Below are 14,373 nucleotides of genomic sequence, written 5' to 3' on the forward strand. Positions count from 1 at the left end.
CACTTTTTGATACTATTCATGGGTCTCACTGTATTATTTTAGCTAACTTTTACTTTTATCTATGGTACTTTAAACCAAAAGTTTTTAGTTTCAGCAAAATAAGCGGATCCCAAACAGATCCTTAATGAGTCAAATGACAAAAATACATTAGTTTTTAGATAAATTATATTTATAATAAAATAAATTATAAATAATTACCATAAAATACAAATTCTATTTAAACTTCTAAGTCATGCCCCAAAAAAAAAAAAGTTATTGGCACATTAATTTGTATATAAATTATAAATAATTATTTTATTTAAAAAATAAAATAACAAATGATTAAAATAATTAATNTAAAAAAAAAGTTATGCACATAAATTTTAGAGATAAACAATAACTGTAATTTTTTTTTTTTAAGGTGAAGGGAAAAAAATCATAAATTTTAGGAATTCTCTTTTTGAATTCAAATTCTATTTAAACTTCTAAGTCATGCAAAAGAAATTTATTGGAACATTAATTTGTATATAAATTATAAATAATTTTTATTTACAAAAATAAAATAACAAATGATTAAAAATTAATGAATTTTATATTAAATTTCTAAGTTACACAAAAAATATTTATTAGAATATATTTATCTATCTATATCTTTATTATTATTTAAGAGACTTACTTTGTTTGGATTCCTCATTTTTTAATTAAAAAAAATGTCCTTACACTCTTGTAAGGACTAGTTTTCAGTCCCTAGCCCAAATGATGGATGAACTTAGGCCCAAAATGTCTAATACAACGAATTTGTAGAGAGTGAGTTGGAAAACTGGGCTTTAATAAGTTGGACGACAAGAAAAATGGATTCAGATGACAAGAAAATGAAGATGGACTAGTTTAAGCCGAGAAAGTCGTTCTCGACACAATCCGAGGGGATCAGTTCTTATATATTCATTTCAAGTTTGATTACAAATTTAGTTCTTGATTGCTACAGTGTTTTCTCTTAATTTAACCTTCACGCTTTTCACTCACAACTTCCAAACTCTCTCTCTCTCTCTCTCTCTCTCAAACTCTTTCTCTCTCGTCTTTGTGAACTGTGAAACTAAGCAACAATGTCACCTTCTTCAACGAGTGCCGAGAAGAAAATAACGCTGAGGAGCTCAGACGGCGAGGCGTTCGAGGTGGAAGAGAAGGTGGCGACAGAGTCACAGACGATAAAGCACATGATTGAAGACGACTACAGTGAGATACCATTGCCGAACGTGACAAGCAACATCCTCACGCTTGTCATCGAGTACTGCAAGAAGCACGTCGAGGCCGCCGACCCCGTGCCCAAGGCTTCTTACTCTTCTTTGAATGGAAAAACTGAAGATCCGCCCACTGCTGCCTGGGACGCCGAGTTCGTCAAGGTCGACCAGAACACCCTCTTGGACCTCATACTGGTCTGTAAAAACAAACCCTTTTGCCCTTTTATTCTGCTTTCACCGTTTGTTTTACGGTTTTCATTCACTGTGTTGTGTTTTTGGGTTGTTGTGCAATTCTTGTTGTTTAAGATTTCTTTTTTGGGTTTTTGTTTAGAAGCTGAGAAAACAGAAGTATAATTTATAAGAAAAAACATGGGAAACTTGAGTTGATAAAAAAAAAAAAAAAAAAAGCCTTTTTTTTAGGTATAAGGTATAAGGAAAAACGTGAGGAATTTGAGTTGATAAGAAAGCTTTTTATTCATTTACTGTTTTCATTGATTGTTTTGTACGTGCTTTGTGTAGTTATCCAAAATTCGTTCTTCCTGTTGTGGTTTTGTTTAATATACACACATATTAGAAATAAAAAGGGTGACAAGAAAAAACATGAGGAATTTCAGTTGAAATAAAAATAATATTAATTTTTTGTGCCTTGAAAAGGATTTTTTTTTTCAATGAGCTGAATTTTTTTGATTCCTTAATAAACAAAGTTTAGCTACAAAATTGGTTGTAGCCTAAATTTACAACCTTATTTAATAAAATAGACATTACCATATATTTTAAAAATCTAACTGTTGAATTGCATACTTTTTACGCTCTTAATACATGTCAAATTATTATGTGTCAATTCGATATTATTTATTATTTTAAACTATAAAAACATACAATTTAAATCATTTATTTATAACATAGCTATTAATCTTTAATTTTCTAAAAAGTTTGCAAGTATGAGAAATATAAGAAGAAGATGTAATCCAATAGTGGATTTGTCAAAATTCACTTTCAATAAAAATATATTGAGTAAAGTTATAACTTAAGAGCACAACTAATTTTCTAATTAAACTTTGTCCTTCTTTAATTATATTTTACCATCTTTTTTGATGAGTATGTGTCTTTTTTTGCTTACGAAAAAAAAAAAACATTGAGATGTTGAGAAAATAAGAGGTGAGAAGGAAAAAGATTGGGTTATATTTTATTGTTTTTAGTTAAAAAGGTGAATAATATTATGTTTGATGATATATGTTGATTGTTGGGCTTTGTGGAGTCTAGTTATGTTTGATCCGGTTGACGACTTGACCCGATCTGAATAATGTTGCGTGATTTTTAATGGGAGATTTTCTGAAGCTTAGTCCATGGAGCGAAGGCTTGGGTCAACAGGTCCAAGCCGTAGCCCATTGCGTATCCTGTGCGCAGGATGTAGACAGTTTTGGTGATTAGGGTTTTTTGTTGTTGTTGTTATTGTCGTTCTTGAGAAACTGAAACACTGTACTGCCGTACTTTGTATTTTTTTCCCTGATAATAGTAAAATTCCTGCAACTCCGTGGACATAGACAAATTACCGAATCACGTAAATATTGTCTTGTGCGGGTAATTACTTTTCTTTAGCATGTGTTTTCTCTATTTTTTGTTTCTCACAGGTTGGGAATTACATGTTAATTCCCTACATTGATTATCTTAAGCTCTGCCTCTACGATTTTGTTATGGTAATTTGTTATGTAATTAGGGTTTGGTTGGTTCTGTAGGTAATTATTTTGTGGTGTTATTGTTTCATGTATTGTTTGCTTGGTTGAATTGAATTTCTTTTTTCCTTTTTTAGGGAGTAGAGAGAAATTGTTAGAATATATTAATCAATGTGGTTTTGTATTTCAATATGGTTCATTGCAATTGAATGGGGTTGTTATTAGTTTAGGTGTTGTTGAGCTCATGCTTTTTTTGTTTTAATTGATGAATAAAATAAACATTGATTGAGAGGTTGATGTTTTGTAAGTTGCTTTTCCTAGTTGGATGTCACAGTAGTTGCAAAAGATTGCTTGATACAATGGGTAACAATTGCAGTTCTCATTGCGTTTTGTTTTAATTTGTGGTTATTTCTTGGGTATTGAATGAATTTAATTAGTTTCATCAGAAGAAAATATGTTATCTTTCTCTTGATGGTTGACGAAATTGTATTTACTATTTAGAACCTTAAAGCTTAGTCCATTACAATCTTTGATAATTGCTAAGAAGTTAAAAAGGCAATTTCTGATTTCTAGTTTTATGGATAGGGTTGCAATATGGTTATAAGTTAGAAACTCTCGTATTTTATAGTTTGTGATGTAGTTTACAGACTTGAGTGTCTTTTTGGTAATTGTGGTATGCATTGCATGCCCTTTGTGCTGTATTGACCAGTTTTTTTTTTTTTTTTCAATGTTTCAATTTTCAGGCGGCTAACTATTTGAATATTAAGGGGTTGTTGGATTTAACCTGCAAGACTGTGGCAGACATGATGAGGGGAAAGACTCCACAAGAGATTCGCGACATATTTCACATCAAGAATGATTACACTCCAGAAGAAGAAGAAGAAGTTCGGAGGGAGAACCAGTGGGCATTTGAGTGACATAATATAGAATTGTTCACAGCTGTATTTAGTTTTAAGAATGTTGATACGGTGATAGGATTCAACTTTTGTTTTGAATAGGTTTGAGGGATAAAGTTTATTTTGTTATGCTTTTAATTAACTTTTAAAAAATACCTTAGTTAAATTTGTGGTTGAAATGTGTTAAGATTTCTTATCATTATTATATATAGGTTTTGGTGCGTGTTGTTTGCTGTTTGCTGTTTGCTTGGTCTTTTTTCCTTGCCTATAAGCACATAGATTTAAATGGTACTTTGCAAATGGTGTATCTACCAATTAAGTTCTGGTGCTAATAGAGCTGTACACGATGCGGTGCGGCCGGTTATGGGAGGATTTTTCGCACCACACCTATAGGGTGCGGTTTTCCTCATGCTTGACCCCACCTCACATGTGAAGGAGTAGGAACCAATCTACACCAAGTTTAGCTCACCCTAACAGTGCGGTGTGGTTGGTTTAGTGCAAATATAAAAACATATATATTAAAAAAAAACCATTCATCAAAAAAAAAAAAAGGAAAAAAAGAAAAAGAAAAAACAAATGACAACCCACACAAAATTATCAAACAACCCAAATATTCAAAAAAAAAAAAAAAACATGTTCAAAATATTTCTCTAATACCCAAACACTTTTCAAACAATTCTCCATATTTATAGAAAGCATAGTAGCCTAGGTACTGAGCATTATACAAATTTACATACCTACAATTGAGCATCAAAACATACTCTAAAAATTTCTAGATAATAGCCATGACAGAGGAGAGAAGAGAGGGGAAAACTTGCAAAACTGTGGCATCGGCCATAGAAGACGGTGGTGGTGAGTGGTAGCAAATGGCGAAGAGAGAGAGAGAGAGAGAGAGAGAGGAAGATGACTTTGTTTTGAACCAAATATTAAAATTTATAATGGGTCCAAAATGACATTGAAACGACATAGTTTTTATTACCTAACTTAAACCCTTTTTTTTCTTCTTCCTCTCCTCTCTCACTTTTATGCTCACCTCTCCTTTTCACGTTGCACAGGTACTCTCTCTCTCTCTCTCTCTCTCTCTCTCTCTCTCTCTCTCTCTCTCTCTCTCTCTCTCATTTTCTTGTATTTTAAAATTGAAGTATGATTGTATATTATATATGTATATATTAATTTATATATATATATGGAGGTTGGTTCAGTTTCTCTTCAGTTTGCAGATCTTGTCGCCGATCACCACACCATCCAACTTTGGTAAAGAAAAAAGCTTGCCGAACACCGCACTAGGAACCTTCAGTGGGGCTTTCAGTGGTTGGATCGGCACGGTTCTAAGCAGTTTTGTCAACATCAGTAAATACTTGAACAAGCCTAGGTGCTAATAATATATGCCTAAGAGTTCATAAGTCATAACTTTGATGTGAGAATGATTTGAGACATTGGATATTATGAATCAAGTTCTTGATTCATAAATGATGACATATATATGTGAAATATGAAAGATGAAACCTATAAAATGCTTTTATCACACAATAATCTAGGGTTGGCAAAATCTTACACGACACAACCCGAGAAGTTAGTAGGCTATATATGGTTTGAGACTTAACAAGCTCGTGTTATATTCAAGTTGGCACATTGAGCCATTTAATAAATGCGTCGTGTTTGGGTTCAACCCACAAAACCTGTTTGAAATCTGTTTAACAAAATGTAATTTTACCAATATACTCTTCAAAACTCTAGGTATATAAACTTATTAGTTGTATTGGTTTATTTTGTTTGACATATTGTAATTAATTATTTTGTGATATTGAGAAATGCTTTAGTTTTGAATGATTATTTGTGATACAATTACTCATTAGTTCTAGATTTTTTATTATAAAAATTTATTTGTTTGGTTTTCATAGTTCAGAACAATTGAGTTAATATTATAATTTGTATATATATATATATATTTTGCTTTGATAAAATCTGGTAAACAAGTCGATACGACTAACCCATTTAATAAATATGTCGCATTAGGATTGAAAAATCATGATCTGTTTAATAAACATGTCAGGTTAGTGTTGAACACCCATATAATCAAATACTCATGAATCAACACGATATGAACCCAGCATCTAAACTCAAATTGCCACCCCTACAGTAACCCCTAGAGGTTGGCTCAACTTGGTTCATTTCTCTCCAATTTTTTTACCTTTTTATTTGTTATTTCTTTCGACAACTGCATTGTTAAGATGCTTGCAATATATATTATTCTTAAAAAAAGAAATAATCTCTTTATATAATATTTAAATAATTATAATAAATTGAAAAAATAAAATAAAATATATGTATATATATATATATTTTTTCATCTCTCTCTCTCTCTCTCTCTCTCTCTCTCTCTCTCTCTCTCTCAATAAATATAGATTAGTGAGTTTTTAATTTTCAATCCCAACCATTGGTTCACTATTGCATGGTGCAATAGCCTACCTGATTTCTTAAATGTAATATACTATATTTTGTAATAAAATTCAAATGCATATCTAAATTGAATTTAATTTTCTATTAAAACAGATAATATTATTTATGTCTTATTAGTCAACAAAAAACCAAACCCAAAGAAAATCTTTTCTTTTCTCCCTTTTTTAATCAATTGATGGGTACTATAAATAATTTGGTTTGTTCATTATATATATACTTGACTGAAAAACTGGTTCATTGGTTCAACTAGTGGTTCATTGGTTGAACCGTGCTTTTATTAAATAACAAATTAATATATTTTATAATTCTTAAAATATCTAAAATAAAATAGGTCATTTATCTAATTTTTAACTAAAAATAAATATATCATATGACTTGGAAAATATGAATAATTAAACACATTATTTATGTAAATTATCCTTGTAGTCCAAAAGTACTTAAACGGTTGAATGCCCACATGCTCTATTTTTTTTTTTCAAAAGAAAAGGCAAAGATTAAAAAAAAATAATGTGAAAATTTTCTCAAGTGAAAAAATTTTCTTTAGTTCATAAATTAACTTTGACTCGACAAAGTTGTGCCCTATGCTCTTTAATGGCATTAAAATTATTTATAATTGATTCTTAACTAAATTACTTAGCAATTGCTTTATGGGAACGCTATTTGTTTCTTTAGGTTCAAATCTTTGAGTTGCTTTAGGTGTTTCAACACTTGAAAAGTTTTAGCATTTGAGATCGAGGATTAAGCATTAACCTTTGAGTTTGTAACACTTTTTCTTTTAAAATATGTATCAATGATAGATGGTTCCGCATAAATTATTCACAATTTGAAAAACCGAATATTGAATTTTATAATCTTCAATTTCTTGAATTGATAGAATAAACAAGTCTATTACAATAATTTAATTTAATTTAATTGCTCAATCCACTAATATCAATTAAACAAATAATTAACAAAAAATTGCTATTAACAAATTATAATAAATTGTTATATTTTTGTCTAGAGAGTCTGCTGATAGTTTCTTAGTTGGAAAGCAAAAACCAGGGCCCGCTCAATGGATCTTGAGGACTAAGGTGAAACCAAAATTAAGGCCTTTAACATTTAATTGTTAAAAGATTATTATGAAGCACAAAATCTCCTTTAGAGTTCTATTGATCCACTAACTAAATCTAGCCGTGAAGTTACTATCCAAACAATTATATTTTTTTTATATAAAAAAAGAATGAAAGAAACAATTAGAATTAGAATTAAAATTTTAAAAAAAAAATTTCCAAGTGCCAATAAAAGGACCAAAACTACTAGGCATTTATTTTTGGGGTGAATAGCAGGCATTAAGCCACACCATAATACAAATTATCTAATACGGTCTAATAATGCACAAAAATTAGTAGGCTGAAATAATTCAGGCTATGGTAATAGTTGTCAATCCTGAAAAGAAAGAAAGAATTGTCAAGGGTGACTAGTGTAACCCGATTAAGGACCTTCCAACAATTAAGTCAGTTTTTTCTTTAGAACACAAATATGAGAAATAGTGAATGGTAAAAACTTACCTTAGGCGAATGAGACTTGCTTCTTTTATAGAGAGTTAGAAGTGAGTCTACTTGTTTGGATCCACCATCATCGTGAGTGATATGGGCGGTTAATGGAGAAAATGGGGTATGTGGAGCGAAATCCGAGGAGCCCCTTCCACATTTTAGGAGTAGTGCGTCGTGGTCTGATTATGTAGAACCTTTGGAGAATTTCTCATAGGATTTACCAAGTATGATCCAGTCGTCCATGCATCTGGTCGTCCATGGAGGACTTTCCTCAAATTGAACCATCTTGTTCTTAATGGACGAGTACTATTCATGCATACTATCATTCTTAGGCTTCTCTCTTGCTAAAGTTCTTTGGATGTGGTTAGGTCATGGATGATAGCCATGGACGGGTTGACCTTAATTGATCCCTATCACGGTCAAACTGTGAGTTCCAGTTAGCTCAACTGATAAAATCTCTAATAGTTGAATAAAATATTTGTGGTTTAATCCCTGCTCACACCAAAAAGTAATTGGTATTTTGGTCCAAATATAAAAAACTATTATCAAGAGTGGATGTTATAAGTTGAAATTCTCTTTAAAAAAAAAAAAAATAATACGGTTAAACTGTACTACTTAGGGGTAAAAAAAAAGGAAAAAAAGAAGCTATATTCTATATTTCATAGAGCATTTACATCAATCAATGTAAAATAGAAAAATGTATCAATTCTAACATTTAATTTCCAAAATTACCTACATCAGTAAAGCTAAAATTGTGTAAATCTGCAAAATTGCTACACTAATTGTGTAAAATTTACATTGGAACTATTTTCTTGAAAGAGTTTTATGTCATTCGCTTCTAATGATTGCATTCTTTGTTATCAAACCAAAACATCAATTAGTTTTTGGTGTAGACGGAGATTGAACTCCAAATTTCTTATTCAACTATCAGAGACTTTACTAGTTGAGCTAACTGGAACCCACTACATTGGTACTATTCATTTTAGATATATATATATATATATATTTATGTATCCTGAGGTTGAAGAAAGAAAATAAATGGTAGGTATTGTGTGTGAAGAAAGAAAAATAATTTTAAAAAAGAATAATATTTTAATAGAATGTAGTGTAAAATAGATAATCTAATGTAAGGTGTTTAGAAAAGTGAATATGTAAAATAGATGAGTAAGTTCTTATACTAAAATAAACAGAATTTTTGTACAAGATGTGAATGCTCTCACGTACATTTATATATATAAAAAGAGGATTCCATTCTTTGGATTAAACTTTTATGTGCTTTAGAAATACCCTTAAACTTTACTTTTAATCAGAAAAAAAACTTGAGGATAACCCGGTAAAAATATATCTCCAACTCCATTTAAAATGCCTACAAAATAATACATTCTTTTACTAATCCATGTCTTCAAACAAACTTAACCAAGTCTTTTTTTTTTTTAAAGGGAAAATTATGACACTAGACCATAAAAAAGCCTCATCACACGCATGTCTACTTATCACGCAACACTGCTATTTAAAAACAATACACACAAATGTAAAACAACAATAAAATTTTATTTAAAAAAAAAAAAAAAAACCTAGCCATTTCATAGCACTATCAACTATTTCTCATCGAATTGTTTTATGATTGTAAACTTTTACATGGATAAACAAAAACCTCTTAATAATTATTATAGATAACTCCCTTCTAGCTAGATATATAAAGTGTCCATTGGGCAAAAATTCTTTTTGTCAACTTATTTTACTATTCAACTTATTTTTGTTATTATTCATGAGTCTCACTACACTTTTTGATACTATTCATAGGTCGCACTGTACTATTACAACTAACTTTTACCTTTATTTATATTACTTTCAGCAAAAAGTTTTCAGTTTCAACAAAATAAGCGGATTCCAAATGGACTCAAAATCAAAATCCACATAGCTTTTAATAAGAGAAATATAAAACAGAGTTTTAAGGCAAAAATGGGGACATACCCCTTTTGGCGAAAAGTTACATCAAAATGTCCCATTTCTGAAATTATTATAGATAACTCCCTTCTAGCCAGATATATAAAGTGTCTATTTGGCAAAAATTCTTTTTGCCAACTTATTTTACTATTTAGTTTATTTTTATTACTATTCATAAGTTTCACTGCACTCTTTGGTACTATTCATATGTCCCACTGTACTATTCATAGGTCTCCCTGTACTATTTTAGCAAAAAGTTTTTAGTTTCAACAAAATAAGCGGATTCCAAATGGACCCAAAATCAAAATCCACATAGCTTTTAATAAGAGAAATATAGAACAGAGTTTTAAGGCAAAAATGGGGATATATCCTTTTCGGCGAAAAGTTTAAGCAAAATGCCCACTTTCTGAAACTATTTAGCGATATGCCTCTGTTTTGAAACTTAATTTTCTCAAAATCAAGTTTTAATGTAAAACCCAATTTTTAGAAAATCGAGTTATAGCCAAATCAAACTTAAAAAATAAAAAAAATAAAAAAATTGTGGAACTCGAGTTCCACTTGAAAATTTTCAAGGAACTCGAGTTCTACACTGAAACTCGATTTTAAGAAAATTGAGTTTCAAAATAGGGACATATCGCTAGATAGTTTCAAAAAGAGAGCATTTTGCTAAAAAATTTTGGCCGAAAGAGGTATATTCCCATTTTGGCCATAGTTTCAAAGTCAAAGTAAAACGGAAGAGAACTGAAATGGCAACAATAACACTACTAGCAGGCTTAAAAGAATCAACCCTTTTTTACTTTTGTTTACCCACAAGGTGGCAAAGTCAAGGTGGAAAATCTTTTTGAACGTATTCAGTTGTGCGCTCGGAATTTAGAAGAATGGAGTAGAAAGGACTTTAGAGAGATTACCAATCTTTTGCAGGAAAAGAAAAAAAATTACATAAGCTTGGAAAGGAACCCAAAACTGAGGCCGTTGTCCAACAAGAGGCTGAATTGAGAAGAGAAGTAAATTTGCTCTTGGTAAAAGAAGAAAAGATGTGGCATCAGAGATCCAGAATTAATTGGCTACAAAGTGGGGATCAAAATACAAAATTCTTCCACACTTATGCGTCAAGGCGAAAGAGGGGCAACTGGATTCAAGGAATTGAAGATAATGATGGTGTATGGCATGAAGATGTAGATAAAATTGAGGATGTGGCTGTACAATTTTTCACAAACCTTTTCACATCAACGAGACCGCAACTAGGTGAACAGTCTCTCAGAGGAGTACACAAACTCACCACTGATGACATGAACAGGGAACTTTCACGGGAGTTCATGACAGAGGAGGTTCATCTAGCTCTGAGACATATGGCTCCCCTAAAGGCCCCCAGGCCAGATGGTATGCCTGCACTCTTTTATCATTCATTTTGGCATATTATTGGGCCTAGAGCATTCGCATCAACTCTTGTATAAATGTGTAAAATACACATTTTGATCACTTTTACACATTTTGAACCAAAAAACACTCCACATCAGTCCTTTTAAAATCATGTAAACTTGTGAAAATTTATCAACGAGCTACAGTACCCGTGTAAATTTACATGGGCACTATAGCTCGTGTATTTAATTTTTTAATAATTTTTTCTCCCTCCTCTCTAACTGACTCTCATCTCCTACCTCTCTTCCCTAACATCCAGCGCGCTAGAATCAACTGAAAATGAACCCAAACAAACCCCACACACAAACACACTCACACACAAACAAACCCAAATGGCCAGAATCAATTGAAAATTAACCCAAACAAACCCACACACAAACACACCCACACAGAAACAAACCGAAACGGACAGAGATATCGGTGCTTATCGGAACGATCTGGGTCGTCGGAGCTTGTGGGTTGGCCGGTGAAGTGTGGAGCGTGGATCGGCCAGGGAAGAAAGGATCTGGATTGCCGGAGCTCGTGGGTCTTGCTTGATCGGAGCTCGTGGGTATGGGTCTTGCCTGATCGGAGCTAGGGAGATCGGTGCTTGTGGATTGGAGTTAGGAAGATCGGAGCTGTGGATCGGTGCTTGTGATCGGAGTTGTGGATCAGAGCCTAATCGGAGCTGTGGATAGGTGCAGCTGTGGATCGGAGCTTGTGATCGGAGCTGTGGATCGGATAGAGCTTGTGATCAGAGTGGGTATAGAGAGATAGACTGAGAGAGATAGACCGAGAGGGAGACCGAGAGAGAGAGATGGGTATAGAGAAATAGAATCAGAAAAAATGGAAAGAGAGAAAGAGACAGAGCGCGTATATAAAGGTTAGTTGAGAAATAATAAAATAATTGAAAAAATTGATTATTTAAATAAAAGAGAGGATAGAATAGATGAACTGATGTGGGTGTATTGTAAAAGTGAATGTGTAAAATAGAAAAAGTAGGTTTTTATGTGTAAAATAGACACAAATTTTACATGAGCTAATACGAATGCTCTAATGTTACTAATGCTATCCTCTCTTGTCTAAACTCATGTAAAATACCAGAAAGCGTAAACCATACTTTCATCACCTTAATTCCAAAAGTCTCAAGCCCTAAAAGAATGTCTGATTTTCGTCCCATTAATTTATGTAATGTTATATATAAAATCATGTCCAAAGTGATAGCCAATAGACTAAAACCCATTCTTTCTAAAATCATATCTGAAACTCAAAGTGCATTTGTTCCAGGCAGATTGATTACTGATAATGTTTTGGTGGCGTTTGAAACACTACATTACATGAAAACTAGATGTGAGGGTAGAAAGGGTTTTATGGCTATAAAACTTGACATAAGTAAAGCATACAATAGAGTTGAATGGGGATATCTTAGCCAAGTAATGAGGAAAATGGGTTTTGAGGAAAAATGGATCTCTTTGATTGTGCAGTGTATATCTTCTGTTTCATATTCTGTTCTTATTAATGGTGAACCTTGTGGTTCTATTCACCTAGAGAGAGGTTTGCGTCAAGACGACCCTCTCTCCCCATATTTGTTTCTTATTTGTGCAGAAGGTCTTTTAGCTAAATTGAAAGAAGCAAAGTTGGAAGGAAAAATCACAGGGGTGGCCATAAGTCGAGGAGGTCCCAAGATTACAAACCTTTGTTTTGCAGATGACAGCCTACTTCTTTGTCGGGCAAACATTGAGGAGTGCAGAAATATTCAACAAGTCCTGCAGGAATATGAAGAAGAGTCAGGGCAAAAATTGAACCAAGATAAGACTACTATCTGCTTTAGCAAAAATGTGGAGGAAGACACAAAAAATGCCATTTAGGCAAGTCTTAGCATTCTAGAGATAAAAGAGTTTGAAAAATATCTTGGCATGCCTTCTTTTGTGGGGAGGAATAAACGAGTTTCCTTCAGCAACATAAAGGAGAGGGTGTGGCGAGTGATACAAGGGTGGGGTGAAAAGCTACTGTCACAGGCTGGTAAGAAAATTTTAATCAAGGCAGTCGTACAAGCAATTCCCACGTATGTGATGAGCTGTTTCCAGTTACCCACCTCTCTTTGCAAAGAACTAGAGATCATGATAAGGAAGTTTTGGTGGGGTGGTGTTGATAGGAGGCACAAGATCCACTAGGTAAATTGGGAGAGACTTTGTAAACCCAAATTTGGAGGCAGTTTGGGATTTGGAAACGTTATAAAGTTTAATGAAGCTCTCCTAGCAAAACAATATTGGAGACTATTAAACAACAGCAGCTCTTTGGCTCACAAAGTATTCCAACACCGATTCTTTCCAGATGGGAATATTCTCAATCTAAATAACCGGGCTAAGGGGTCATATGCTTGGAATAGTATAAAGGGTGTTAAACATATAATAGAGATGGGCAGCAAGTGGCGGATTGGGAGAGGTAATAACGTGAAAATTTAGGGAGACCCATGGCTGCCAAATTCACACACACACAAGGTCTAACCCCCAATTAGTCTTTTACCTCATAATGTCAAAGTTGAAGAGCTCATTGATTGGGAGAACATAAGATGGAGAAATGATTTAATTGACCAAATTTTCTAGCATGAGAAAGCTACTCTTATTAAAAAAATCCCATTGAGTGAACGAAAACCACCTGACCGTTTGATTTGGGCTGAATCGAAGGATGGCAAATACACAATTCGTAGTGCCTATCGAATAGTACTTGCAAGGGAGGAAGCTAATCAACCAAGTAGCTCTTATATCAAAGAGAACACTATTTCGCTTAAGATATGGAAGCTGAACATCCCTTCAAAGATCAAGTACTTCCTATGGAGAGCACTAATTAACTCACTGCCCACTAAGATGAATTTAAAGAAACGGGGAGTACAAGTTTGGGAAGTTTGTGATAGATGTGGTGCAAACAAAGAGGACACAAACCATATCCTATGGTTTTGTCCTTCAACAAGAGTGGTGTGGGAAAGCAGCCCATTGTGGAGCTTGTTTAGCAATTCTCAGCATTAGAATTTTAAGGAGGTGACAAAGTTTATTCTCCAATTAGATCAACCAAAGTTGCAGGAGCTATTCGCAATCCTTGCTTGGTCTTTATGGTTTTGCTGAAACAAAATAAGAGTGAATGAGCTTGATAAAGTCCCTCATGATGTGGTTTCTTGGGCCAACAATTTTAGACTTGAATTTCAATCCATGATGGAAGGAACAAAAGCTGCTAGACCAAAGGAGAATTTGAA

At 33.0% G+C, this 14,373-nt stretch overlaps 1 protein-coding gene across 1 annotated transcript; it reads left to right on the plus strand.

The window, feature by feature from the left end:
* The first annotated feature begins 1,042 nt into the window (after positions 1–1,042).
* Positions 1,043–3,885, plus strand: LOC112039747 (SKP1-like protein 1A). Its single transcript, XM_024072655.2, has 2 exons — positions 1,043–1,412; positions 3,634–3,885. The coding sequence occupies exons 1-2, from the start codon at positions 1,083–1,085 to the stop codon at positions 3,805–3,807; spliced, it is 504 nt and encodes a 167-aa protein (XP_023928423.1). The 5' UTR covers positions 1,043–1,082; the 3' UTR covers positions 3,808–3,885.
* Positions 3,886–14,373: the final 10,488 nt, after the last annotated feature.

The sequence above is a fragment of the Quercus suber genome, unplaced genomic scaffold (assembly GCF_002906115.3).
Source record: "Quercus suber isolate HL8 unplaced genomic scaffold, Cork oak 2.0 scaffold_75, whole genome shotgun sequence".
Lineage (NCBI taxonomy): Eukaryota > Viridiplantae > Streptophyta > Magnoliopsida > Fagales > Fagaceae > Quercus > Quercus suber.

Excerpts from the sequence above, each read along its gene's own strand:
- LOC112039747 (XM_024072655.2), top strand. The coding sequence starts at position 1,083 with ATGTCACCTTCTTCAACGAGTGCCGAGAAGAAAATAACGCTGAGGAGC. Across the intron at positions 1,413-3,633 it reads CCCTCTTGGACCTCATACTG|GCGGCTAACTATTTGAATAT; the intron begins GTCTGTAAAAAC and ends TTCAATTTTCAG.